Consider the following 25,925-nt stretch of genomic DNA (forward strand, 5'->3'; position numbering starts at 1 on the left):
CTGCTCCTGACCCTTAGCAAAGTGGGACCGACGGCCGGCTGCCTCCCGACATACCTTCATCAAAGCGCTAAAGTGTTGTGCCTGCCTGCACAACACGTTAAGGTGAGCAATATTCCTATTCTCCCTACAATCCACCTGTCACGTACGATGTTCACCATTGGAGCGCCGTCTCTGTGTGTTTTCTCTCTCACTGCATTCTGAGTTGCCATAAGCATTCTTTCTTTAATGTGAAAAAAATTTACCCGCATAATAACATCCCTTGGCTGTGAGGCTGGGACAGTTTTGGATTTAGGTAATCTATGAATTCTGTCAATTAGCCGGTCTAGTTTAGATAGCTGTGCTAGCAAAATGGAAAAGAAAACTCCCCCACATTCATCCTGGGTTACTGTTTCTTGGATTCCCCTTACTTGAAGGTTGTTCCTTCGTGAGTGGTCTTCTATATTAGTGATTTGGGTTTTTAAAGCATCTATTTCCTTTTTCATCTCCCCCATTTCTTTTACTACTGCATTATTTGCCACCGCTGTCTCATCCATTTTTTGCTCAATATAGGAAGTGCAGGTACCCAGTGCCTGTATTTCCATATGAATGCTGGATACTGAATTTTGTAATATGTTTGTAAATGAAGCCTGCAAGTCTCGTAACATTAGCCTCATTAGCGATTCTGTTACAGGGTTACAGGGGCTGCGCCCGCCACTACACTGCTTGCGGCGCTGTCACCTTGTACAAGGCTGATAGACTCCCTATGACTGAAGCTTGAGCTATTTGTTTAGGTGAGGGTGACTGAAACAGTGAACTTAGGTTAACTGCAGCACGCGTTGCGGAGCTGAATGCAACCAGTGCAGATAACCTTGCTAGGGAAGGAACACGTGGCGTATGGCTCGGAGTGTTCTGTAAGCTTAGTGTTTCCCTTATTGCCATGTCACTTCTCTAGGACTATTTGTAGTATCTTGCCTCCATCCCAGAGTAGGGTCTCTCATACCCTGACCCATGGACACTGCTTGCCAATCGTCTTCCTCATCAGCCATTATATAATTTGCATATTTTACTTTCCCCATCTCCCCAGGGGCACTAACCTCACAGGGCTGCACCATTCCCCAGCCTTTTCTTCCATCTTCTGTCCCATCCTCAATGTAGTTACTCTTCTGACTCTCAGTTTCAACCACTCTCCTTACTGGATCATTTAATTCCAGGGGTTCCCGGACACTTGGGGGTCTCGCTGAGCTGGGGGATGCTGCACAGATCTCCCGCACTCCCTGTGCCAGTGCTGCCATCTCATCTGTAGCGCTTTGTTCAGCCTGTCTGCTGCCGGAAGTTCTCCCCAGGTGATCCTCTGCCACTCGGGCTGCGCCGGCTGGTGTTGCTTTCCGGCTCTCCTCTGAGCCTACACGTCTTCAACCCGCCGCCGCTCCGCATCCGGAATGCAAACTGGTCAGTGAGTCTCGATGTCCTGCCGGTTGTCTGATGCCCATACGATTACTCTGCTTGGCAGGAGAGTAGTACATTGCTAATTTAATTGGGCTATTCTTTTTTGTTTTACAAAAATCGGGATGATGGAAATAAACCCTGATTCAGCCGTTTGGTGCCGGGTTAGATGCCGGTGTTCAGCTGTACAATCTCCTCATCCCTCCTTAGCTACTGCCATGCACATCAGCTACACCCCCAGCCATGAAATAAAATACTAGGGATTTGTTGACACAAAGATTTTGGGGGTGAACACCTGAATTTTTTATTCAAGTAATTATTAAGGGGCCTTTTTTAAAAAGGTGGTCGAAGTAGGGGGTCACTGCTAGGGAGGCATTGTGAGTTGTCATTGAAAAGTGCTATATAGCTTCATAGCCTTTGCGTCATGACATTTCTGTGTATAGGGGTGCTGTATAAAATATCTTCGGCTAGTAGGACCTCAGTGTGTTTTTTTTTTCCTCAATATTTTTAAACATCTCCTCCTCATCTACAGGATGCCACATGTTTGGTTTTACTTGAGGCGGGATTGGAACAAAAGAATTGTGTAGAAAACAGGTTTGTCTGCACTACCATAAGGTTTAGGAGCTTCTCACTAAACCTTATGACACAGAGTCTTATGAATAAGACTCCATGAAAATCAAGCCACATATAGTGGCGACAGGTACAGCTTCTCTTTTCCTGTGCAATTCTTCCCACTCCTCATCACTGCTAGTTTTGGGGGAGGATGATGTTAAAAACTCCTTTGCCTCACTCACGGTATCTGTGCCTGAGTAGACCATGGCGTAAGCCTGCTGTGCTGTGTAGCGGCGAGCTGATTTATTTATGAAAACTCTAAAATCTAAACCTAACGCTAAAGCTAACAAGCTAGCTATAACTTTCCTCCCCTATGTAGCACCCTATGCCTGATATACAACACTAGCAGATACATAATACACCCTGCTAACTAATTATGGGATATACTCGTGTATAAGCCGAGTTTTTAAGCACATTTTTATGCTAAAAAAGTCCCCCTCAGGGCCGCCATCAGGGGGGTACATAGAGTATCCCAGTAAGGGGCCCGAGCAGCAGGGGAGCCCGGGTCCAGCGAAGAATGTTGCTTGCAGCCCGCCAAGGACATCCCTTAGTCCTGAGATACTTTAGTCATGGTAATTCCGATGTCATGGTAAATCCGCCATGGTCCACAGCCACTTTAAATCACTGGAGGCTGGCGGGAGGCAGCGCACGCAGGGACGTCCCTGATGTGCCTGTGTGCGCCTAGACCAAACTAGCAGAGCGGAGTGCAGCAACCATGAAGACACAGGATGGAAAAGTAATATTACAGGAGTCAAGCCGCCTTCAGTGCTCCGACCACTGCTCCTCCGGTTGGGGGACCTACTGCTTTGTCCATAGGCCCCAGACTGGAGGAGCAATTGTTGAGCACCGAAGCACACAGACATATTGCCTCCAGTCATATACTGTATATGACTAGAGGCAGCATCAGTATGTCTGTGATGGCACAGAGGGGCCTACAACAATACATGGGGCCTATCATTTCACATGGGGGCAAAAAAGGGAGGCTATAACAATATATGGGGGCACAGTGGGGCCTACAATATATGCGGGCCTATCAGTCTTACCCCTGCTGCATTTCCCATCCTAGGCTTATGCTCGAGTCAATAAGTTTTCAGTTTTTTGTGGTAAAATTGGGTGCCTCAGCTTATTTGGTCAGCTTTTACTCGAGTATATATAGTACTATGTATATATGGGGACAAAAAAAAAATGAAAAAATATGTAAAAAAATTTAAGACCCTTTCCTAATAAAAATTTGAATCATCTTCCCCCTTTTCCAAATAAAATAATGTAAACAAAAATAAACACAAATATATCATCACGTGCAAATGTCCGAAGTGTCCAAATAAAATGTAAATAAAACTGCACAGTGAATTATGTAATTGTAAAAAAAAAAGAAAAAAAATCCCAGTCCCAAATTGCTCCTTTTTGGTCACTTCATACACCAGAAAACAATGTCTAAAAAACGATTAAAGGGGTACTCCAGTGGAAAACTATTATATATTTTTTTTAAATCAACTGGTGCCAGAAAGTTTAATAGATATGTAAATTACTTCTACTTAAGAATCTTAATCCTTCCAGTACTTATTAGCTGCAGTATACTCCACATGAAGTTGTGTATTTATTTTCTGTCTGGCCACATTGCTCTCTGCTGACACCTCTGTCCATGTCAGGAACTGTCCAGAGCAGGATAGGTTTACTATAGGGATTTGCTCCTGCTCTGGAAGAAGAGGGTACGGACAAAGAGCGTACAGGTACGCCCTTGCGTCCTGGTACTTAAGGACCAAGGGCGTACCTGTACGTCTTGAATCCTTAAGCTGCTCAGAAGCGAGTGCAGGAGCACCATCCCGCCACTGCCCAGCATTTAACCCTTTAGAAACCATGATCAATGCCGATCACGGCATATAAAGTGAAAGATGCCGGCAGATCAGTGGAGCTCACGAAACCCGGAGGAGGAGGGTCCCCTTATCTGCCTTCTGCCTCTCAATCGCTGATTCAATTATGTAACGTGGCTCAGCCAGGCTATATCAGTGGATCGCCGATCTCACTGTGTAATGCTATGCCAAAGGCATAGCATTATACAGTAAATGCAATCTAACGATTGCATATAAAAGTGTAAAATAAAAAATAAAAATAAAAGTTTCTAAAATTATATAAAAACCCCTCCCCTAATAAAAAATCAAATCCCCCTTATTTTCTCATTTAAAAAAATAGTAATAATAATAAAAATAAAAAAAAATAAAAAATACCGTAACTAAACACCGATAATACAGATTTTATTCACATCATATATTGGAAAAAAAATTATAAAAAGCAATCAATAAGCATCAATCCCATTAAAACAAAAATAATATTGATAAAAACTACAGATCATGGTGCAAAAAATGTATTCATCCCTGTATACGGAAAAATAAAAAAGTTATAGGGGTCATAGAAAGGAATTTTTTTTTGTACTCACTACTCACTGTAAAATCTCTTTCTCGTAGCCTTCATTGGGGTACAGAGAGACTGTGGGTATTATGCTGCTGTCCACTAGGAGGCTGTCACAAAGCAGTTGGAGAAGCCAAACCACAAAAGGAGAAAACATCCGAAGGACATCAGAAGTAATAACAGGCAACAAACAACCTGACCAGGCAACCGGATATGGGTGAGTGCTGTGTCCCCCAATGAAGGCTACGAGAAAGAGATTTTACGGTGAGTACAAAAAAATCTCCTTTTCTCGGTCACCTTATTGGGGGACACAGAGACCGTGTGACATCCCAAAGCAGTCCCTGGGGTGGGAAAAACAACCGCCAGAGAAAGGGATGTCAGTCTGGATACTGAATCCCAACCACTGGCAAGAGACCCAGACGAGACCCTGGACCCTGAAGGAACAAGAAACCAGCAGGTAACCGGCAAGCTGCACCAACAGACCATGTGCAGCAGGCAAGGACCCGGAAAGAAAGGAACCTCCACAAGGTAGAGACTGGGGTCCAGAAGCCAACCGGAGTAGGCAAGAAACTGCTACTCTGGGACCCAAACTGGGACACACCGTCCAGGATGGGAGGAAAAAAGAGGTAACGAGCTCCAGCAAGAGACAGAAAGACGCTGGACTACCAAGGCTTGGATCGAAGGAAGAAGTGGAGCGACAAGGAAACCCCTGCAATGAGACCTGCCAAAACAGAGAGTAGGAAAAACAACGCCAAAAGCCAGGAGAGAAAAATCCCAGAGAAGCTAGAAGGGAGAGCCCAGCAAGGCATCAGCACAAAAACCGGAGGAGGCACGCAGAAGAGAAAGACCAGAAGCGACTGCTAGGCTCACACAACAAGAATGCGAGAAGCATGACCTGCTGCCAGGCCCCAGCACCAAGACTCACTTCCGGAACCCACCAGTGCAGAGAAAACCTCTGACGGGGGAAAGATGATGATACGGAGCAACTCGCTGATGACCCAAACTGAGAAGCCTGAGTCCGAAAACCACAGTTCCAAGACAAGCCGTCAGAAAACCAGTGGTAGAGAGGACTGAGGACAAGACCGCACAGCCTGGAAAGTGTAAAGAGTGCCACGAGGAACACGTCCACAGAGTAAGGAGGTTGGGACCATCAGTATGACTGGAATGCCCTCGGATACAAGGCCCCCTGCAGGGAGCAGTAGGAATAACCGGGACCGAGGAGAAGAGACCCTTCCTATGCCAAGGTCACCAGAGAAAAGTGCCATACCAGGGGAGAGCCAAATAAGGCGAAGAAAAGGACAGTGTAAAAGACATCGTGACCACGTAGGCCACCACCCGCCCACAGAAGCATGGGATCCACAGTGGACCAAGTGGGAAGTCACCCCAGAGGAAGCAAAAAGGCAAAGAAAGGAAGACTTAGAGGCACATATGGTCCTGGGGGCAGAAGACGGACGACCAAGCGCAGAAATGTAAACAGCATAATTCAAAACCGAAAGAACATACCACTACCCATGGCAGCGCCGGAAAAAAACAGGGCAGGCAGAAAGGAGGGCAACAAGGAAGAAGGCCCCTAAGATACACCAAAGTGTAGAGACCGCTCAAAATAGAACAATACAAGGACCGCCAGGACCAATCGGATACAAACGCCTCCCCTATGGGGAAAGGTAGCAGGAAGGCCGAAATGGAAATGGAACCACAAAGGGATCACTGGTATGTCACCCAAGAGAGGAAGGCAAGGCGGGTACCGCCATGGGAGCCGCCAACATTACCCTAGGTAAAGGGTGAATGCAAGAGCCAGGACAGCAACAGCTATAGCTGCCTCAAAACTCACAGCACTCCGCTCAAGGAAAGGTAAAACAATGGTCAGGAGAGCAATCCCAAAACCAGGGGGAGGACAGAGAATGACAAAGAGGAATAGTAGGAACCGTACCAAATAGTAATCACTCTGTCAAAGAGTGATGGCCGAAGGATTAAGAGAAAAACACAAAAATCATCAGTACAGACCTTGCCAAAGTGGTAACGTGATAACTGGACCAGCCATAGCAGGAATCATTTAAAAAATCCATCAGTAGCCTGGCTCGAAAAGGGGAAAAAGTAACGACCCTATGAACATAGCCAGCATCCTATGAACTACACCTATCCTATGAACAATGTCCTTTTGTGAAAAATGGTTGAAAACGACTGGCTTGAGGAGGGAGACATGAAGAGAGTAAGGCAGACGAAGCTTGTAAGAAACTGGATCCATTTTTTGCAAAACCTTGAACGGTCCCAGGAAGCGAGGACCTAATTTGTAGCTGGAAATCCTGAAACTGATGTATTTAGAAGAGAGCCAGTATCACCAGGAGCGAAAATTTGAGGAGACCTTCTCTTCTTATCTGCTTGAAATTTCATACGAGAGGAAGCGTGAAGCAAAGAATGACGGACCTCCTGCCAGATGATCTTAAAGTCCCATACTTGTTCATCTACAGCAGGTACTCCAGAAGAAGCTGGAAGAGGAGAAGGAAGATGATGACCATAGACAACAAAGAATGGTGAAGTCCTTGTAGACTCAGAATCCTTGTGATTATAAGAAAATTCTGCTCAAGATAAAAGGTCGACCCAATTATCCTGCCAAGTTGAGACAAAATGATGGTGATAATCTCCCAGGATTTGATTAACTCACTCTAACTGGCCGTTAGTTTGAGGGTGGTAAGCAGAAGAAAAGTCCAGCTTGATTTTGAGACGGGAGAGAGAGATCGCCAGAACTTGGAAACGAATTGCACTCCTCGATCAGAGACGATGTGAGACAGGAGGTCATGAAGGTGAAAGATATGCTGAATAAAGTGTTTCGCCAGCTGGGGAGCAGATGGAAGACCAGGCAAAGGAACGAAATGAGCCATTTTGGAAAATCGATCAACTACCACCCAGATGACCGTATTGTTGCAGGAAGGTGGCAAATCAATAATAAAGTCCATTGCTATGTGTGGCCATGGGGTTTCCAAAATAGGCAAAGGCTGTAGAAGACCTGCTGGTTTCTGCCTGGGAGCACAAATAGCACAAGAACGGACAAAATCTGTGACATCGTGTTCTAGGTTCGGCCACCAGTAATGCCGAGAAATAAGTTTAATGGACTTCCGTACAGAATGACCCACCAGCAAGGAAGAATGTCCCCAATTCAAGACTCTTTGTCTCAGTCGAGAAGGCACGAAAGACTTTCCAGGAGGAACTTGCAGAAGATTGACAGGCATAACAGAAATCAATCGCTCAGGAAGAACAGTATGCCTAGGATTAGAGTCCAGACCAACCACATCGGAGGATCTAGAAAGGAAATCGGCTCTGACATTCTTGTCTGCAGGACGCAAATGAATGAAGAAATTGAACCTTGAAAATAAAAGGGACAATCTAGCCTGCCAGGGATTAGGCGTTGAGAAGTTTGAAGGTATAAGAGATTTTTATGATCCGTATAGATGTTAACAGGATGAGAAGAACCCTCCAAAAGATGTAGCCATTCCTCTAATGCTAACTTAATAGCAAGAAGTTCCCCATTTCCAACTGAATAATTCCTCTCAGTCAGGATGGCGCCAGCTCCTACAGAGGATGCGTCTACCTCCAGATAGAAGGGTTTCTCAGGATTAGGTCTAGAGAGAACTGGTGCTGAGGCGTAGGCTGGAGTCCAATTCTTAGGATTACAGTTTTTTTTTATGAGAGCCACAATTGGGGTGACCACAGAAGAAAAACGAGGAATGAACTGATTAGCAAACCCCGAGAAACGCTGAATGGCCAGTAGGTCTTGGCCAGTCCAACAACTTGCCAGAATCCATCTGAAGACCTTGACCAGACACAATGTAACCAAGGAAAGGAATACTTAATCTCTCGAATAGGCACTTCTCAAGTTTGGCATACAGACGATTATTCCTGAGGCGCTGGAGAACCTGCCGGACATATGAACGATGACCCTCCAAGTTGGATGAGAAGGATCAGTATATCATCAAGATATACCACAACACATGTATAAAGCAAATCACAGAAAATGTAATTAACGAATTCTTGAAAGACAGCTGTGGCGTTACAGAGGCCAAATGGCATTACAAGATATTTAAAGTGTTCATCATGTGTGTTAAAGGCTGTCTTCCATTCGTCTCCTTCATGAATTCGAATGAGATTGTATGCTCCTCAAAGATCCAATTTGGAGAAAATCTTGGCTCTCCAAAGACGATCAAAAAGTTCAGAAATTAAAGGCAGAGGATAGCAATTTTTGATCGCACTTTTGTTAAGTCCCCGGTAGTCAATACAAGAACGAAGAGAACCATACTTCTTCCCGACAAAGAAGAAACTAGCTCCGGCTGGGGAGGTTCTCTTGGACATATTTAGCCATGGCTTGCGTCTCTGGAACAAAGGATAAATTCTTCCCCGAGGAGGCGAAGTCCCTGGCTGTAAGTCAATAGGACAGTCATAGGAACGATGTGGTGGAAGAATTTCAGCCTGCTTTTCACCTAATACATCAGAGTAGTCTTGATAAGGAAGAGGCAATCCCGGCATAGAAGGTGGCGTATTGACAGACTTAGGCTGGGTAGGCTCAAGACAGTGTTTTTGATAAAAGAGTCCCCAGCGGGTGACCTCACCAGACCTCCAGTAGAGGAGTGGAGTATGACGTTGAAGCCAAGGTAGAGAGAGAAGAAGCTCCAAAGTACAATGTGGAAGCACGTAAACTCAATTTTTTCCTTATGTAACACATCCACTTGCATAATGAGAGGTTCAGTGCGGAAAAGCACAGTACAATTCAGGTTTTCTCCATTGACAGAGGAAATGAAGTGGGGAACCAATACTCCAGCCACCACAGACATGTGCAAGAGAGAGATGTAACACCTGAATGACAATGCTACGCCGCCCAGAAAAGGGGGAAACAGGCGCCACATCTGTGGTATATCAAGTGCATATGCTGAGCCGGCAAAACGGTCACCCAGTATTGGCAAGTTGGAGCTTTATAGGGACCATTAGTATCTGTACTATATCAGCAGGATTTCAACCAGGGCCTCCAGTATCTAAACTGGGTCCACCTGGCTCATTACCCCCTAAGCTAGCACTTGCTCTTGTAACCCCAACCGCGAAAGTGGCAAACATGACATGAGAGTTCGGTGGTGGAGGAAGAGGAAGGAGGAGTAATCCTGCTAATCCCATGAAGACCACAGATACACCAACGAGGGAAGGGGTAAAGAGATTGCTACATCAGAGGAAGGGCCACTGCATCCGGCAGGACACCCCTTCCGGACACCTCCCACTGTTATGGGGTACCAGAGCATCTCCATAGAGTCTAGAGACAGAACCTCAGTAGCAGATGAGGCCATGCCATCCATGGAATATGGAGAGAGCCCCCCACACCAGCAGAGTCAACCCCCCCCCCCCCCAGGTACACCTCATTGTTAGTGGGGTGCCAGAATTCCACTCGCGGGACGCTCACCATGAAAGCTGGAGAGGGCCTCTTGCGTAAGCAGGGATACTTCCCCCGGTTAACACCAACTGGTAGTGGGGTCCCGGAACTGCAGCTACAGATGTGGCAAAAGTCATGCTCTCCGTGTATGCTGGATAGGGCATACTGCACCGCAGGGTTACTCCTTCAGTCATCTCGTTGGTAGCGGGCTGTAGCAGGCATCACATGGATTGGATGCCGTAGAGGCTCCATCGCACACACACACACAGGGTCACCTCTTTGGTTACCTCCCACTAGCAGTGGGGTACCGGAACTCCAGCATCAGATGCAGCAGATACTGGGTGGATGATCGGTGATAGAGGAAACCAGACAGTACCGACTGTTGTCCCCAAACCCCTCAGATGGATAGAGACAGCATGGCATCCCCCATCTTGGATGCCGTAGAGGGTCCATTGCACACACACACACACAGGGTCACCCCTTCGGTTACCTAGCACAAGTAGTGGGGTAGACAGACAGGACACCGGCTGGCTTCCTAGAGGTCCTCAGGGGGAAATGGACAGTATGGCGGACCACACTTAACCGTAGTGGGTACGTTGCATATGCAAGGTCACTGCTCAGTTATCCCACACTGGAAGAGGAACATCCAGCCGCATATGCGGCAGACCCAGATGGAGGAAAAAACAAGGCGTTTTCCCACTGACTGATGGTATGGCTGTACAAAAAAAACTGGCCATACATGCTTTGATTAGGGAATCTGGAAGGGACCACACAGCCAAACGAAATCTCCAAGCTCATGAATCGTTCAGATGGGGGATATACTGTGAGCGGCTCCCTTGATCATGACTCATGTAGAGGGAGACACAGGCCAACAGCTCTGATGTCTCCCAATAAGGTGACCGAGAAATGACAATTTTATGCATACCAATTTTGTTAAAAAAAAGTTAGCATTTTGTTTTGTAGTACAATAATAGAAAAACTATATAAATTGGGTTTTGTTTTAATTGCACTGACCTACAGACTAAAAATAATGTATAATTTTTACCATAAAATGCACTGCGTAAAAACCAAACCCCCCAAAAGCAGCAAAATTGCACTTTTCTTATACATTTCTGCCCGCAAATAATATTCTTTGGGTTGCGCCGTATACTTTATGGTAAAATTAAAGATGTTATTACAAAGTAAAATTGTTCGCACAAAAAACAAGCCCTTATATGGGTCTGTAGGTGAAAAAATATATGTTATTGATTTTAAAAGGAGAGGAGGAAAAAAGGAAAATTCTAAATTGAAAATTGGCCCGATCCTTAGAGGGGTCGGCTGCCACGCCCCCTCCCATAAACTTGCATTGAGGGGGAATGGCGTGACGTTACGAGGGAGCGTGGCTGTGACGTCATGAGCCTCCGGCACCGCAGTCGGCGTTCTAAACATTGCTGCAGCAGAGATCGCGGGGGGTCAGACATCTTATCCCCTATCCTCTGGATAGAAAATAAGATGTCTAGAAGAGGAGTACCCTTTTAAGGCCAAAATGGGCTTCATCCTTAACCCCTTAAGGACGGAGCGTTTTTCTGTTTTTGCACTTTTGTTTTTTCTTCCTTACCTTTTAAAAACCATAACTCTTTAAATTTTGCACATAAAAATCCATATGATGGCTTATTTTTTGTGCCACCAATTCTACTTTGTAATGACATCAGTCATTTTACCCCCAAAAAAAAAATCTACAGCAAAACGGAAAAAAGAATAATTGTGCAACAAAATGGAAGAAAAAAACGCCATTTTGTAACTTTTGGGGGCTTCCGTTTCTACGCAGTACATTTTTTGGTAAAAATGACACCTTATCTTTATTCTGTAGGTCCATACGATTAAAATGATACCCTACATATGTAGATTTGATTTTGTATTACTTCTAAAAAAAAATCATAACTACATGCAGGAAAATGTATACGTTTAAAATTGTCATCTTATGACCCCTATAACTTTTTTATTTTTCCACATACGGGGCGGTATGAGGGCTCATTTTTTGTGCCGTGATCTGTTGAGTGAGTTTTTAGCTGTACCATTTTTGTTTTGATCAGACTTTTTGATCGCTTTTTATTCATTTTTAAATGGTATAAAAAGTGACCAAAAATATTTTTTTTGCGCGTACGCCATTGACCGTGCGGTTTAATTAACAATATATTTTTATAGTTTGGACATTTATGCACACGGCGATACCACATATGTTTATTTTTATTTACAGTTTTGTTTTTTATGGGAAAAGGTGGGTGATTAAAACTTTTATCAGGGAAAGGGTTAAATGATCTTTATTAACTTTTTCTTTTTTACTTTCTTTTGCAGTGGTATAGCTCCAATAGCTTTGCATTGATCAGTGTTATCGGCAGTTGATTGCTCAAGCCTGGATTTCAGGCTTGCAGCAATCAATCACCGTTCGGACGTACAGGAGGCAGGTAAGCCACCCTCCTGCTGCGTCCTAGCTGATCGGGACATCGAGATTTTATCGCGATGGTCCTGATCAGCCCGACTGAGCAGCCGGGATGCTTTTACTTTCACTTTTAGACGCGGCGATCAACTTTGATCACGCCACCTCCATAGGCTTGCATTGAGGATCCGTCCCGGTGATTGCCAGTAATCAGACCCGAAGCGAGCACGCTCCGGGGGCTGATTCTAGCGGGGTGCGGCGTGGAAGATCACGGGGGTCCCCAGCAGCGGGACCCCCGCGATCAGGCATCTTATCCCCTATCCTTTGCATAGGGGATAAGATGTCTTAGCGCCGGAGTACCCCTTTAAGTATCATTGTAATCGTATGGATCTACAGAATAAAGATAATGGCGCTGATTTACCATTATTAACCCATGTTTTGTCGGGTTGTGCGTCAGATTCTAGCACAATGCATCTGTCTGCGCCAGAAATCAAAAAACCTGAACAACTCTCCATTTTACTTAGAAAACTCAAAAAGGAGCATGGCCATCGAAAAGGGTTGTGTCCCCGACATTTTTAAAAAACAAAAACAAATTTTTACTAAGGTTTCCACAGAAAATGTGGTGGATTTGAGCTGAGGAAAACCCCCCCAAAAAAAAAGCAAAATGTCAGGAAAAGTGCAAAATGTAGGGAAACCTTAGTAAATACTGTGGGAAAAAATTGTAGGGAATTAAAACCGACAAAGAAACCTACACAACACTCTTAGTAAATCAGGGCCAATGTGTTATTTTTACCAAAAAGAGCACTGCGCAGAAACTGAAGCCCCCAAAATTTGCTAAATTGCGCTTTCTTTTTAAAATTTTGCCCCTCAAGTAGATTTTGTGGTAAAATGAGTGATGTCATTACGAACGACACTTGGTGGCACAAAAAAAACAAGCCCTTGTATGGGTCTGTAGGTGTAAAATTGAAACTTTGGCTACAAGGTGAGGAGGAAAAAGCCAAAAGGAATACTCCAGCGAAAAATTGCTTATCCCCTCTATCCTCAGCGGGGGGTTCAACCGCTGGGGCCCCGCCACAATCACCAGGACTGGCCCCCGGCGCTCTCAGTGGGGAGCGAGTGTTGTCTACTGGTAGGCGGCATGAGCTCCGTTAATTTCTATGGGAGCGCCGCTGATGCCCCTGCACTCGGGTCTTTTCGGCGCTCCCGTAGGAATGAATGGAGCACATGCCAGATGGAGCACATGATCCTCACTGAGCGCCGGTGTGACCGAGTCCCGTCTCGGTGATCATGGGGGACCTCATCGGGTCAGACCCCACGACCAGCTACTTATCCCGTTTACTGTGGGGAACGGATGTTATTTTTCACTGGAGATCTCCTATAAGGGGTTAAGCAACAATGTATATATATATATATATATATATATATATATATATATATATATATATATATACATACACATAGAGGGAGATTTATCAAAACCTGTGGAGAGGAAAATTTGCCCAGTTGCCCATAGCAACCAATCAGATCGCTTCTTTCATTTTTAACAAGGCCTCTGCAAAATGAAAGAAGTGATCTGATTGGTTGCTATAGGCAACTGGGCAACTTTTCCTCTAGACAGGTTTTGATAAATCTCCCCCATACAGTATACCAGTGTTTCCCAACCAGTGTGCCTCCAGCTGTTGCAAAACTACAACTCCCAGCATGCCCAGACAGCCTTCGGCTGTCTGGGCATGCTGGGAGTTGTAGTTTTGCAACAGCTGGAGGCTCTCTGGTTGGGAAACTCTGCTGTATACTATGGGGGTATTATCAAAGCAGTCGGCAGGGTTACATACAGATGTACGACACCCCGGTTTACGGCTCTCCCGAGTATCCCTACAACTCTTGAACACTTCACACTCACTACTCTGTCACCGTTCACTTATATCTAACGGGACAAAAAAAAATAAACCGTATGAACAAGTCACACGACGTAAGAAGAGCGCCTTAGGTCACCTGACCATCATGTAGCGGAGCTAATTGGCTGCCGCCATGCTAAGCCCCGCCCATGGTGCGATCCTCACCTCACACACTCTCCAGTTATACAACGTGGCCCCGCCTCCTCCCAGACGAATGTCTCTGTCAGTGTGTGGGCGGGGCTAGGCAGTCACGCTGGTGGCGATTACCCCGCCCATTTCTGGTTGTCCCCGCCCCTCCTGCAGGTCCTGATGGACACTGTGCGCTGCTGCTTCCTGACACTTCTGTGTACGAGGAGGCACCGAGATGAGGAAGGTGGTGGTTGTCACCGGAGCCAACAGGTGAGCGGAGGGAGCCCGTTATGTGTATGGAGAGCTGCACTGAAGAAAACGCATAGGTGTGAATGGGACAAGTGTCGCACAGCAGTGTTTACCTAATAAGTGCGCCTCCAGCTGTTGCTAAACTTGTAGTTTTGCAACAGCAGAAGGCGCACTGTTTGGGAAACCCTGATCTATAGTGAGCAGACGAGGCTGGAGCTAGGGGTGCGTGCACACTATGTTTTATCTTTCCATTTTAACGCATACGTTTTTTTACACTTAAAAAAACCGAGCAGACCCTAAAAATATGCCATACAGAAGAATCCATTTCCCATTGACTTACATTCTAAACAAATAAAACACAGACTGTAATGTTTGTATATACAGTCATGGCCGTAAATGTTGGCACCCCTGAAATTTTTCTATAAAATGAAGTATTTCTCACAGAAAAGGATTGCAGTAACACATGTTTTGCTATACACATGTTTATTCCCTTTGTGGGTATTGGGACTAAACCAAAAAAGGGAGGAAAAAAAGGAAAATTGGTCATAATATCACAACAAACTCCAAAAATTAGATGATCAAAATGATTGTCACCCGTAACTTAATATTTGGTTGAACACCCTTTGGAAAAAATAACTGAAATCAGTCGCTTTCTATAACCATCAATAAGCTTCTTACACCTCTCAGCCGGAATGTTGGACCACTCTTCTTTTACAAACTGCTCCAGGTCTCTTTTATTGGAAGGCGCCTTTTCCCAACAGCAATTTTAAGATCTCTCCACAGGTTTTCAATGGGATTTAGATCTGGACTCATTGCTGTCACTTTAGAACTCTCCAGCGCTTTGTTTCCATCCATTTCTGGTTCATTTTGACGTATGTTTGGGGTCATTCTCCTGCTGGAAGACCCAAGATCTAGGACGCAAACCCAGCTTTCTGATACTGGGCTGTACAGTGCGACCCAAAATCCATTGGTAATCCTCAGATTTCATGATGTCTTGTACACATTCAAGGCACCCAGTGCCAGAGGCAGCAAAACAACCCCAAAATATCATTGACCTCCACCATATTTCACTGTAGGTTCTGTGGGGGAGATTTATCAAAACCTGTGAAAAGGAAGAGTTGTCCAGTTGCCCATAGCAACCAACCAGCTTGCTGCTTTCATTTTTAACAAGGCCTCTGCAAAATGAAAGAAGTGATCTCATTGGTTGCTGTGGGCAACTTTTCCTTTGCCCAGGTTTTGATAAATATCCCCCAGTGTTATTTTCTTTGTAGGCCTCATTCCGTTTTCGTTAAACAGTAGAATGATGTGCTTTACCAAAAAGCTCTATCTTGGTCTCATCTGTCCACAAGACGTTTTCCCAGAAGGATTTTGGTTACTCAAGTTCATTTAGGCAAAATGTAGTCTTGCTTTTTATGTGTCTGTGTCAGCAGTGGGGTCCTCCTGGGTCTCCTCCATAGCGTTTCATTTCATTTAAATTTTGACGGATAATTCGCACTGACACTGATGCTCCCTGAGCCTGCAGGACAGCTTGAATATCTTCGGAACTTGTTTGGGGCTGCTTATCCACCATCCGGACTATCCTGCGTTGACACTTTTCATAAATTTTTCTCTTCCGTCCACGCTCAGGGAGATTAGCTACAGTGCCATGGGTTGCAAACTTCTTGATAATGTTGCGCACTGTGGACAAAGGCAAATCTAGATCTCTGGAGATGAACTTGTAACCTTGAGATTGTTGATATTTTTCCACAATTTTGGTTCTCAAGTCCTCAGACAGTTCTCTTCTCCTCTTTCTGTTGTCCATGCTTAGTGTAGCACACACAGACACACAATGCAAAGACTAAGTGAACTTCTCTCCTTTTTATCAGCTTTCAGGTGTGATCTTTATATTGCCCACACCTGTTACTTGCCCCAGAGTTTAAAGGAGCATCACACGCTTGAAACAATCTTATTTTTCCACAATTTTGAAAGGGCACCAATAATTTTGTCCAGACCATTTTTGGAGTTTGGTGTGACATTATGTCCCCCTGACGAAGCCATTGTAGCGAAAACGCGTTTGGGGTAGGAGGTGAGAGGTGCCCTCTATGTGCAGTGGTCATGTATACTAATTCTTGAATTTTGCCATGTGTTGTTCACTTTATATTCTCATGCACTGTAATGCTGGTGACATTCCTGCTTGTCCTATTTATAGGTTTATCCAGAGTATGTATTACATGATTACGCGGCATATGTCCCCATTATTGTTCCTTCACCATTTTTGTGCCTTATTCTGGGCCCTTCATATATTAGCATCCTCATCTCCTTTTCTCCTGCCTGAAGTATCTGTATCCATTCACCATAAATGTCTTTTAATGTTTGTTTTTAGATTTTGTGATATTTCAATAAAGATTGTTTACATTTTATTCACAAATATATCTGTATGGTCTCTTGCTTTTGGTGTTAATAACATCAGACATCTTAACAAAGATCTTGGCAAGTGTAGTTCACGAAGATCCAGGCCGCTCCACCGATACACCCCCGACACGGATCCGCACCCAGCCCGGTGCACACGGATTCAAACAAGGAGAAATGATCCAGCGTGGGTAAGTAGAAATCCATATTTTATTAGAACTCACAGTAAAAGCAGTACAGGCAACCAGCAGATCAGACGCGTTTCAGGCGCATGCGCCTGAAACGCGTCTGATCTGCTGGTTGCCTGTACTGCTTTTACTGTGAGTTCTAATAAAATCTGGATTTCTACTTACCCACGCTGGATCATTTCTCCTTGTTTGAATCTTAACAAAGATCTCCCTGCTGCACCGGGTGTTCGTTATGAACATCGGATACAGCGCCGGAGGCTCGTGAGGTCATGGCCATGCCCCCTCAATGCAAGTCTATGGGAGGGGGCGTAACTTAACATCACCAGTCATCCAGCATGGAGCAAAGATCACTCCGTGCTCCGGATGTCGGGGGTGCCGCAGCTGAGAACGCAGGGGTCCCCAGCGGCTATACATCTTATACCCTATTCTTTTGTATAGGGGATAAGATGTCTTTTAAAGATTAAACGTTATCCTCTATCCAGAGTATAGGCGATAATAAGCCAATAGGTGGAGGTCCGACCACTGGGAACTTCACCGTCATAAGAACTGAGGTTATTTGTGCTCCAAGTGAATGGTGGCGCACCTGCTCGGCTGTCATACAGCTACGTATGTAAATAGTGTGTACAGTGGTGAAGAGCCATGCGGTCAAATAGTGTCATCACATGAGAACACCCTTTGTGGACAAGGTCGTACACATACTGTGCAACGTCCACAACACCATAACAAAAATGGTCACTATAGCTATAGAGCTGGTGATGTATCCAGAGCCCTCGAAACTAACCTACTATGATTTTTACCCTCTTAGGACGAATATAGGACGCTATATCTTATGTCTTCTGTTTTGTTCTACATTCTAGTGGTATCGGTTTGGCTCTGTGTGAGCGGCTTCTCTCTCAGAATGACCAGATCCGTCTATGCCTGGCCTGCCGAAATATGGCGAGAGCTGAAGCTGCGCGTTCTGCACTTCTATCTTCACACCCGGCGGCCGATGTCGGCATCGTTCAAATCGATGTTGGCAACATAAAGTCGGTGTTACAAGGAGCGATGATGCTTAAAGAAAGGCAAGTGGGGATGTATATGAAATAGGGGGGTTGTTGAAAAGTCCATATTGCCTGAACATATATGGTATCTGTCCTTTTTGAATCCGCAGGAGAGGTGATAACTTTCTATCTTAACCCCTTCCTACTATAGGACGTATGCATGTGTCCCAGCACCCGACATGTTCGCGCACTGGGACGTATGTATACATCCTAGCAATCTCCTGCACTACCGCGGGCAGCGCAGGAGATTGGGGGCAGGACCCGGCTGTCAGTCACAGCCGGGGACCCGCCGCAGCTGCTGGGCCCGCGGTCGCACTGGTCCCGGCAGCATTAACCCCATAGATGCCGTGATTAATCCTGATCACGGCATCTATGGTGTTGACAGGGGAAGGTGCTCCCCCTGTTCACCAACGGCGGCAGCGCGATACGATCCCGGGTCGCCGTTGGTTGCTGTGGCAACAGGAGGTCAGATCATGACCTCCTGTATGCCTACTATGAAAGCCTGTGAGATCAAGCCAGAGGCTGTGCAGCTCATCAGGTCATACTGTGCTGCAGTACAAAGTATAACCTGTAAAACCTATAACCTGTAAAAAGTAGGGATCGACTTTAGTAGGGATATCGTTTTTTTTAGGGCCGATACCGATAATCGGTGGAGGTTTGGGCCGATAGCCGATAACTTATACCGATATTCCGATATAAGTTATCGGCTATTTATCCCCCCGCGACACAGCTGCAGATCATTGATTTAAAGCGGGCACTTTAAATCAATGAACTGCAGTGTCTTTTGCAGTGCCATAGACCGCTGCCACCACCCGCTTCTCTCCCCCTGCCTGTCCGGGGGTCCTTAGTCCTATCACGACACCGCTCCCCCCCACTGCCGCACCGCTCCGCACCATGTCGTACCCCCCACCGCACCGCCCCATTTCCTCCCCATGCCCGGTTTTATAATTACCTGTTCCTGGGGTCCACTCTACATCTGGCTCCTGTGGCGTCCTCCTGAGCTGTCACTGTGTGCACTGACGGTGACGTCACGTCGCGTCACTCGTCATTGCGCACAGTGTAACGCAGGACGCAGCAGGAGCCAGAAGTCGCATGGACCCCGGGAACAGGTAATTATAAAACCGGGGATGGGGGAGGCAATGGGGCGGTGCAGTGGGGGGGTGCGACGCGGTTCGGAGGGCGGTCGCGGTGCGGTGGGGGCGGGGCATTATTGGCTTATCGGCAAGGTAATTGCCGATACCGATAATGCCCAAACCGATAATCGGTCGATCCCTAGTAAAAAGTATAACCTGTATAGTATAACCTGTAAAAAGTGAAAAATAAAATAATAAAAGGTTCTTCAATACATGTATTGAAGTGTAAAAAATATAAATAAAAAAGCCCCTTTCTCAATAAAACCCTGTATTGTCATCCAAAAAGATCAAAAACACATATCATATACATAATAGGTATTGCGTAAAAAATAAAAATAAAAACGCAAAATTCACCAATTTTGGTACAAATAGCGGAATAAAAAAGATCAAAAGGTAGCACATATTGCAAAAATGTTATGAGATGTTAACAAATAGTACAGCTCATCCTGCAAAAAATAAGACCTCACTCAATGGCGTTTGACGAAAAATAAAAAAGTTACGGCTGTTGGAAAATTGAATGTTAGGAAAAGAATTTTGCTCAGAAAAGGAAAAAGAACATAGAAAGCGATATAAAATGGGTATCGCCATAATCGTACTGACCCACAGAATAAATGGAACATAACTTTTACCGCACAGTGAACACCATAAAAAAAAAAAATGCCAGAAATTTTCCAGTTTTTCACAATATTTTGCAGTTTGCAGGTCAACAAAAATGCACCACTCATAGGAAGTACAATATGTCACAAAAAAACCTCAGAATCGCTCAGAAAGAGCATTCTAAAGTTTTAACCATTTAAAAAGACCCAGTCAAATAAAAAAATAAAAAATGGGTTCATCCTTAAGGGGTAGTCTGGCGAAATATAACATCCCCTACCCAAAGGATAGGGGATAAGTTATAGACTGTGGGGGGATCCGAGCGCTGAGACCTCCCCCGGCACACCACCTCCATGTATCTTTATGGGGTACATGGAGGGGGCGTGTCGGCTGGCACTCCGTGCGGTGGTCGGAGCACCCCTTCCAGCTTTCTGCCGTGACTCCATTCAGGAGATCGCGAGGGGTCTCAGCACTCGGGTCCCCGCGATCTATAACTTACCCCCTATCCTTTTATATAGGGGATAAGTTATATTTCACCAGACTACTGCTTTAAAGGGGTACTCAGGTGGAAAACATTTTTTATTTTTTTTCTAAAATCAACTGGTGCCAGAAAGTTAAACAGATTTGTAAATTACTTCTATTTAAAAATCTTAACCCTTCCAGTACTTATTTGCTGCTGTATACTACAGAGGAAATTCTTTTCTTTTTGAATTTTTTTCGTCTTGTCCTCAGTGCTCTGTGCTGACACCTGATGCCCGTACCAGGAACTGTCCAGAGGAGGAGAAAATCCCTATAGCAAACCTATGCTGCTCTGGACAGTTCCTCACACGGACATAGGTGTCAGCAGAGATCTCTGTGGTCACGACAAAAAAAGAAATTCAAAAAGAAAATAATTTCCTCTGTAGCCTACAGCTACTAATAAGTACTGAAAGTAAGAAGTAATTTACAAATCTGTTTTAACTTTCTGGGAGTTGTAGTTTTGCAACAGCTGGAGGCACACTAGTTGGAAAATACTGCTTTATTGTTTACTCACACTGTGCAGTTACAACCGCATCCGAAACAACCTCACCGTATGACTACACCTATCAGGCGCCGTTCTGATCTCTATCAAGCGCCGTTTTAAGATTGAGATCTAAATCCACCAATAAAATATCTACTTCCTACAGCTACAGATGTTCGGAATGCCATTCATTACATCTCGGTATGGAACAGATTACGAGAAATGTTTTTCATATTTTTTCAAGTTACGTTAAAGTAGCGTCTTCCTTTTCTTCTGGTACATGTCATCGTATGTTTATGTACTTTACTGAGCGCATTAGCATTTTATGAATGATTAAAGTGTAAGACGTGTTCAGTGAAGCCGAGGATAATGGATTCATGTACAATTATATAATCATCACATGTGAAGTGTCTTTAAATGTACTGCATGTGAATGTCAGAACTGATTGTGTTGTCCCAGCATTAAAGGGGGTTAGAGTGAAAAGTAACTTATCCCCTATTCACAGGCTAGGGGATAAGTGTCTGATCGTAGAGGGTCCGACCATGATTTCCTTAAAGGGGAACTCCGGTGGAAAAAAAATTCAAATAAACTGGTGCCAGAAAGTTAAACAGATTTGTAAATTACTTATATTAAAGCTTGTTAATCCTTCCAGTACTTATCAGCTGCTGTATGCTCCATAGGAAGTTGTGTAGTTCTTTCCAGTCTGACCACAGTGCTCTCTGCTGACACCTCTATCCGTGTCAGGAACTGTCCAGAGCAGGAGAGGTTTGCTATGGTGATTTGCTTCTAATCTGGACAGTTCCTGACACGGACAGAGGTGTCATCAGAGAGCACTGTGGTCAGAACTACACAACTTCCTGTGGAGCATACAGCAGCCGATAAGTACTGGAAGGATTAACATTTTTTTTAAAAGAAGTAATTTACAAATCTGTTAAACTTTCTGGAGCCAGTTGATATGAAAAAAAATGTATGTTTTCCACCAGAGTACCCCTATAATGTTTTGCCAAGATGTACAACATGTGAAAAAACTTCACAATGTTCTCTGTTGTATACAGCAGCTGATAAGTACTGGAAGGATTAATATTTTGAAATAGAAGTAATTTACAAATCTGTTTAACTTTCTGGCACCAATTGATTTAAAAAAAAATATAGTTTCCACTTGTTTCCACTGGAGTTCCCCTTTAACAGCCCCCAGCTCTCTGATCAGAGTGCATGCTGGGGACGGCATACGCTTAATTTATTTCTATGGGAGCGCCGTAGATGCCCGAGTACAGCACTGCTCAGAGAGCTGGGGGCTGCTCAGGCTACTGCTGGGGGTCCCAGTGGCCGGTCCCTTTGATCAGACACTTATCCCCTATCCTATGGATCGGGGATAAGTTACTTTTCACTGCATAACCCCTTTAAGCTGTAGTGGTATACAGAAGATACATACATATTTGTTGACTTTATTTTCCTTTTATAGGTATAAACAGATTGACTATTTATATCTGAACGCTGGGATAATGCCAAATCCTCAAGTGAGCCTCAAAGCCTTTGTAAAGGGTCTGTTTTCAAGGTATAGTAAGTCCTTTTGAATTCTCTATAACCCAGTATTATCTTAATATTTTGTCTTACATTGAGCTGAAGGGGTTTTCCGGTTATTAAAAACGTATCCCCTATCCCCAAGTGTCTGATTGCGGTCGGGGTTCAACCTATAGGACCCCCTGCAATCTCCAGAATGAGACCTAGCACCTACCGCTGAGCTCCCCGCCCCCACCTTCCTAGACAAACTGGTCTTGGCAGCGAGATAGTAATCTGTAAAATTTTCACTTGACTTACCACCCGATGCCTATGTTATCCCGTTCCACTTCTTCTTGAGGTCGACGTGTTACACTGCGGCTCAGCTAATTGTCGGCCGCGGCAATGTCCAGCCTGAGCAGCAATGTGATGCATTGAGTGTCAGCCCTGGTCTTCTTCCTGGTGCCTGGACCCAATATGTCACAGCTGATCATCTTGCCATGACTAAGGGCACTCCAGCCTGAAACGCGTGGGCGACTACGCTCCTGTGTACCTGTATTAATCATATGCCTCAATAAACTGGACGTTTTACCTGCCATCCTGGTGCTGGACATTTCCTATTGTTTGCATTCTGCCTTCGGATGGGTACGCCACCCTCTGGTCAGAGTACGGGAGCAGAGGCAAGGATCTGAGCAGATATCTTTTGAAATAGACAGTGGAAGGGAAGTCCAGTTTTTTGAGGTTTTCTTATGGTTGTTTTATTTTTATTTTATGTATTTTTTTAATGCTGGCATTCTTGGCAAGTTTAAAAAAGCAATACCACAAATATAATAGTTAAAAAATGTGTGGCAAGACGAGTTAAAAAAGAAAGGGCACATAGACTCGAACAAATGAGAACGCTAAATGCCCTGATAGCTGCGTGTAAGAGCCACGCTGAAAGAAAAAAAATGCTGAATCATTGACCGACATTGAATGGCTGCTCTATGAAAATAACTGAGCTCCTTACTTCATACGTTTAAAGGGGTACTCCGCTGCTCAGCGTTTGGAACAAACTGTTCGGAATGCTGGAGCCGACGCCGGGAGCTCGTGACGTTATAGCCCCCCTCATGACGTCACGACCCTGCTCCCTCAATGCAAGTCTATGGGAGGGGGCGTGACGCTGCCACGCCCCCTCCCATAGACTTGCATTGAGGGGGCGGGGTGTTACATCATGAGGGGCGGGGCTATGACTTCACGAGCTCCCGGCGCCGGCTCCAGCGTTCTGAGCAGTTTGTTCCAAATGCCGGGTAGCGGAGACTTCAGTGCCTAACATTTTGTTGGCTTGGGGATAAGTGTCTGACCGCTTGGACACCCCGGGTCTCCCCAGGCACAGAGCGGCCTTCAGATTGCTGTTGACCGCGGCACGAAGCTGTGGCTGACACACCCCTCCTTGTACCTCTATGGGAGAGCCAGAGATACACGAACGCAGTATTTCTAGGTCTCCCATAGAAATGCCTGGAGGGGGCGTGTTGACCACTGCTTTGTACTGTGGTCAGCACAGCTCTGTTCTTGGGGAGAGCTGGGTGCTGGGCATGAGATCAGATGTGGTCCCAGCAGTCGGACCCCCCGTGATCAAACACTTATCCCCTATCCTGTGGATAGGGGAAAAGATGTTTGGCACCAGAGTACCCCTTTAAGTATTTAAATGGATTGAGGTCTACACTCAGGCCCCGAGCGATCTGTAGATATGGCAGGGAGATGCGATCAGATGCATTGCCGATAGGCAATGAGTGTTGTGGGTCAAACACTTTGGTGTAATTGCCTAGAAATGGGAAATCCTTAAGAAAAGAGTTCTAGAACAGCATTGGTAATTCCTCAATTTTATCGTATTGTTTGAAGTTAAAGGAATACTCCAGTGCAGGGGTCCGACCGCTGGGATCCCCGCGATCTCCTGCACGGCAGTCCCCAGGAATGGGATGTGTTGACCCCCACACGAAGAGGCACCTGACACACTCTCTATGTATCTCTATGTGAGGGCCAGAAATACAGTGTTCCGGTCTCCTGCCTCTCCCATAGAGATACATGAAGGGGACTTGTCGGCTGCCACTCCGTGGGGGGTTGGCACGCTCAGTTCCTAGGGACTGGCGGGGTCCCAGTGGTTGAACTCCCCCACGATCAGACATTTATCCCCTATCCTTTGGGTAGGAGATAAGTGTTCCTGCACTGGAGTACTCCTTTAATGTTAAATCCTGTGTCTTTGTGTGGAAGCGATTACTTTTTTTGAACTTTTTTCCTAAACTTCAAAATCTCTCTCCCCAGTAGAAGCCGCTTCTCCTGTGTACTTGTCATGCCATATTATATATTAGGTGTCTTATGTTTTAATACAGGAAAGTCGTCAGCATGTTTGCAACGGGAGAAGGACTTCTGACCCAGGAGGACCGTGTTACAGAAGATGGCTTGCAGGAAGTTTTCGAGACCAATGTGTTTGGACATTTTATACTGGTAACCATAGACCATCTCTTGTATAATCGCTGCCCTGTGGGACATTGTATTGGCTGATAAGAACGTTATCACCCAGTGTACTGAACGTATTTAATTTAGCAGAATATTAGATTTAAATTATTAACGTATTTTCACAGGTACTTTATCCACAGTGGATTATGTACGTGTGAACGTGGCCTTAGAGCAGTGTTTCCCAACCAGGGTGCCTCCAGCTGTTGCAAAACTACAACTCCAGCATTCAGAAGTGTGAATTTGAGTGTTGAATCCCATAGAAGTCTATGGGCTTTAATTTGAGTATGAATTCTGCAAGTGGAAATTCTGCCGTGTGAATAGACCCTCAGTCTTTCCATTATACATATCCTCCATTGGTGATCTGTTTCTGGCTTTAAATTCTCTAACTGCAATTAAAAAGCTGAACGTGTGAACACAGCCTTAGGCTTCCCAACCACCTTGCATCTCCTAGTTATGATAATGGGAATTGTAAGACATAGTTTAGAGAATTAATTGCTCCCATTATGTTTTATTACGGTTGATCTGATTGGTCAGAAATTAGAACACAGTCTGAGAGGAATTCAGACTAAGATTAGATAAGTAATGAGAGGAGATAAGGGTTTGGAATCCGGCTGGATGAGTTCAAAGGAGTTTTATGCCAATAAAGCTTAATTCCTGTATAATGATAATGTGATGTGCCTCTCTGTTTATCGATTAAGCTGCATTTAAAGGCGTGGACAACCTTTTTAGATTTTAAAAGGGCATGTTTGAACATCTGTATTGGGGCTGCAGGATTTGTGGGAACATTTGCGATTGCGATTTATAGAGGTAAATATTGCGATTTCAATATGCGGTTGCGCTATAATAAACGGTGAATCCTCCAATTTAATGTCCAATCTGCCACATTTCATTTATATCCTCCAATGTCACATCCCTCCCCCCCCCCCCCCCCACATTTTACATCCCTCTCAATTTTATTTCTTTCCCCCATTTCACATCTATCCCCTCCATGTCATGTCCACACCCCCATTTCACATCCCCATTTCTTGTCAATCCCCCAATATCACATCTTGCCCA

General features: G+C 45.0%; 1 protein-coding gene and 1 long non-coding RNA gene across 5 annotated transcripts in view; one reads left to right on the forward strand and one right to left on the reverse strand.

Moving 5' to 3' along the window:
* The window catches only part of LOC130275521 (uncharacterized), a 53,585-nt gene extending 39,369 nt beyond the window's left edge, over positions 1–14,216 (reverse strand). For both annotated transcript variants that reach the window (XR_008844811.1, XR_008844810.1), the window contains exon 1: positions 14,096–14,216. This is a non-coding gene — a long non-coding RNA (uncharacterized LOC130275521). The remainder of the gene's footprint in view (positions 1–14,095) is intronic.
* A 139-nt stretch (positions 14,217–14,355) lies between these two features.
* Positions 14,356–25,925, forward strand: part of HSD17B7 (hydroxysteroid 17-beta dehydrogenase 7) — a 26,615-nt gene continuing 15,045 nt past the window's right edge. For 2 of the 3 annotated variants that reach the window (XM_056523575.1, XM_056523576.1), the window contains exons 1-4: positions 14,356–14,557; positions 17,970–18,173; positions 22,342–22,434; positions 24,743–24,857. In XM_056523575.1, coding sequence (XP_056379550.1) covers positions 14,523–14,557; positions 17,970–18,173; positions 22,342–22,434; positions 24,743–24,857 — 447 coding nt within the window. In that variant the 5' untranslated portion in view covers positions 14,356–14,522. The remainder of the gene's footprint in view (positions 14,558–17,969; positions 18,174–22,341; positions 22,435–24,742; positions 24,858–25,925) is intronic. The other variant, XM_056523577.1, reaches the window with a different exon arrangement.

The sequence above is a fragment of the Hyla sarda genome, chromosome 6 (genome assembly GCF_029499605.1).
Source record: "Hyla sarda isolate aHylSar1 chromosome 6, aHylSar1.hap1, whole genome shotgun sequence".
Classification (NCBI taxonomy): domain Eukaryota; kingdom Metazoa; phylum Chordata; class Amphibia; order Anura; family Hylidae; genus Hyla; species Hyla sarda.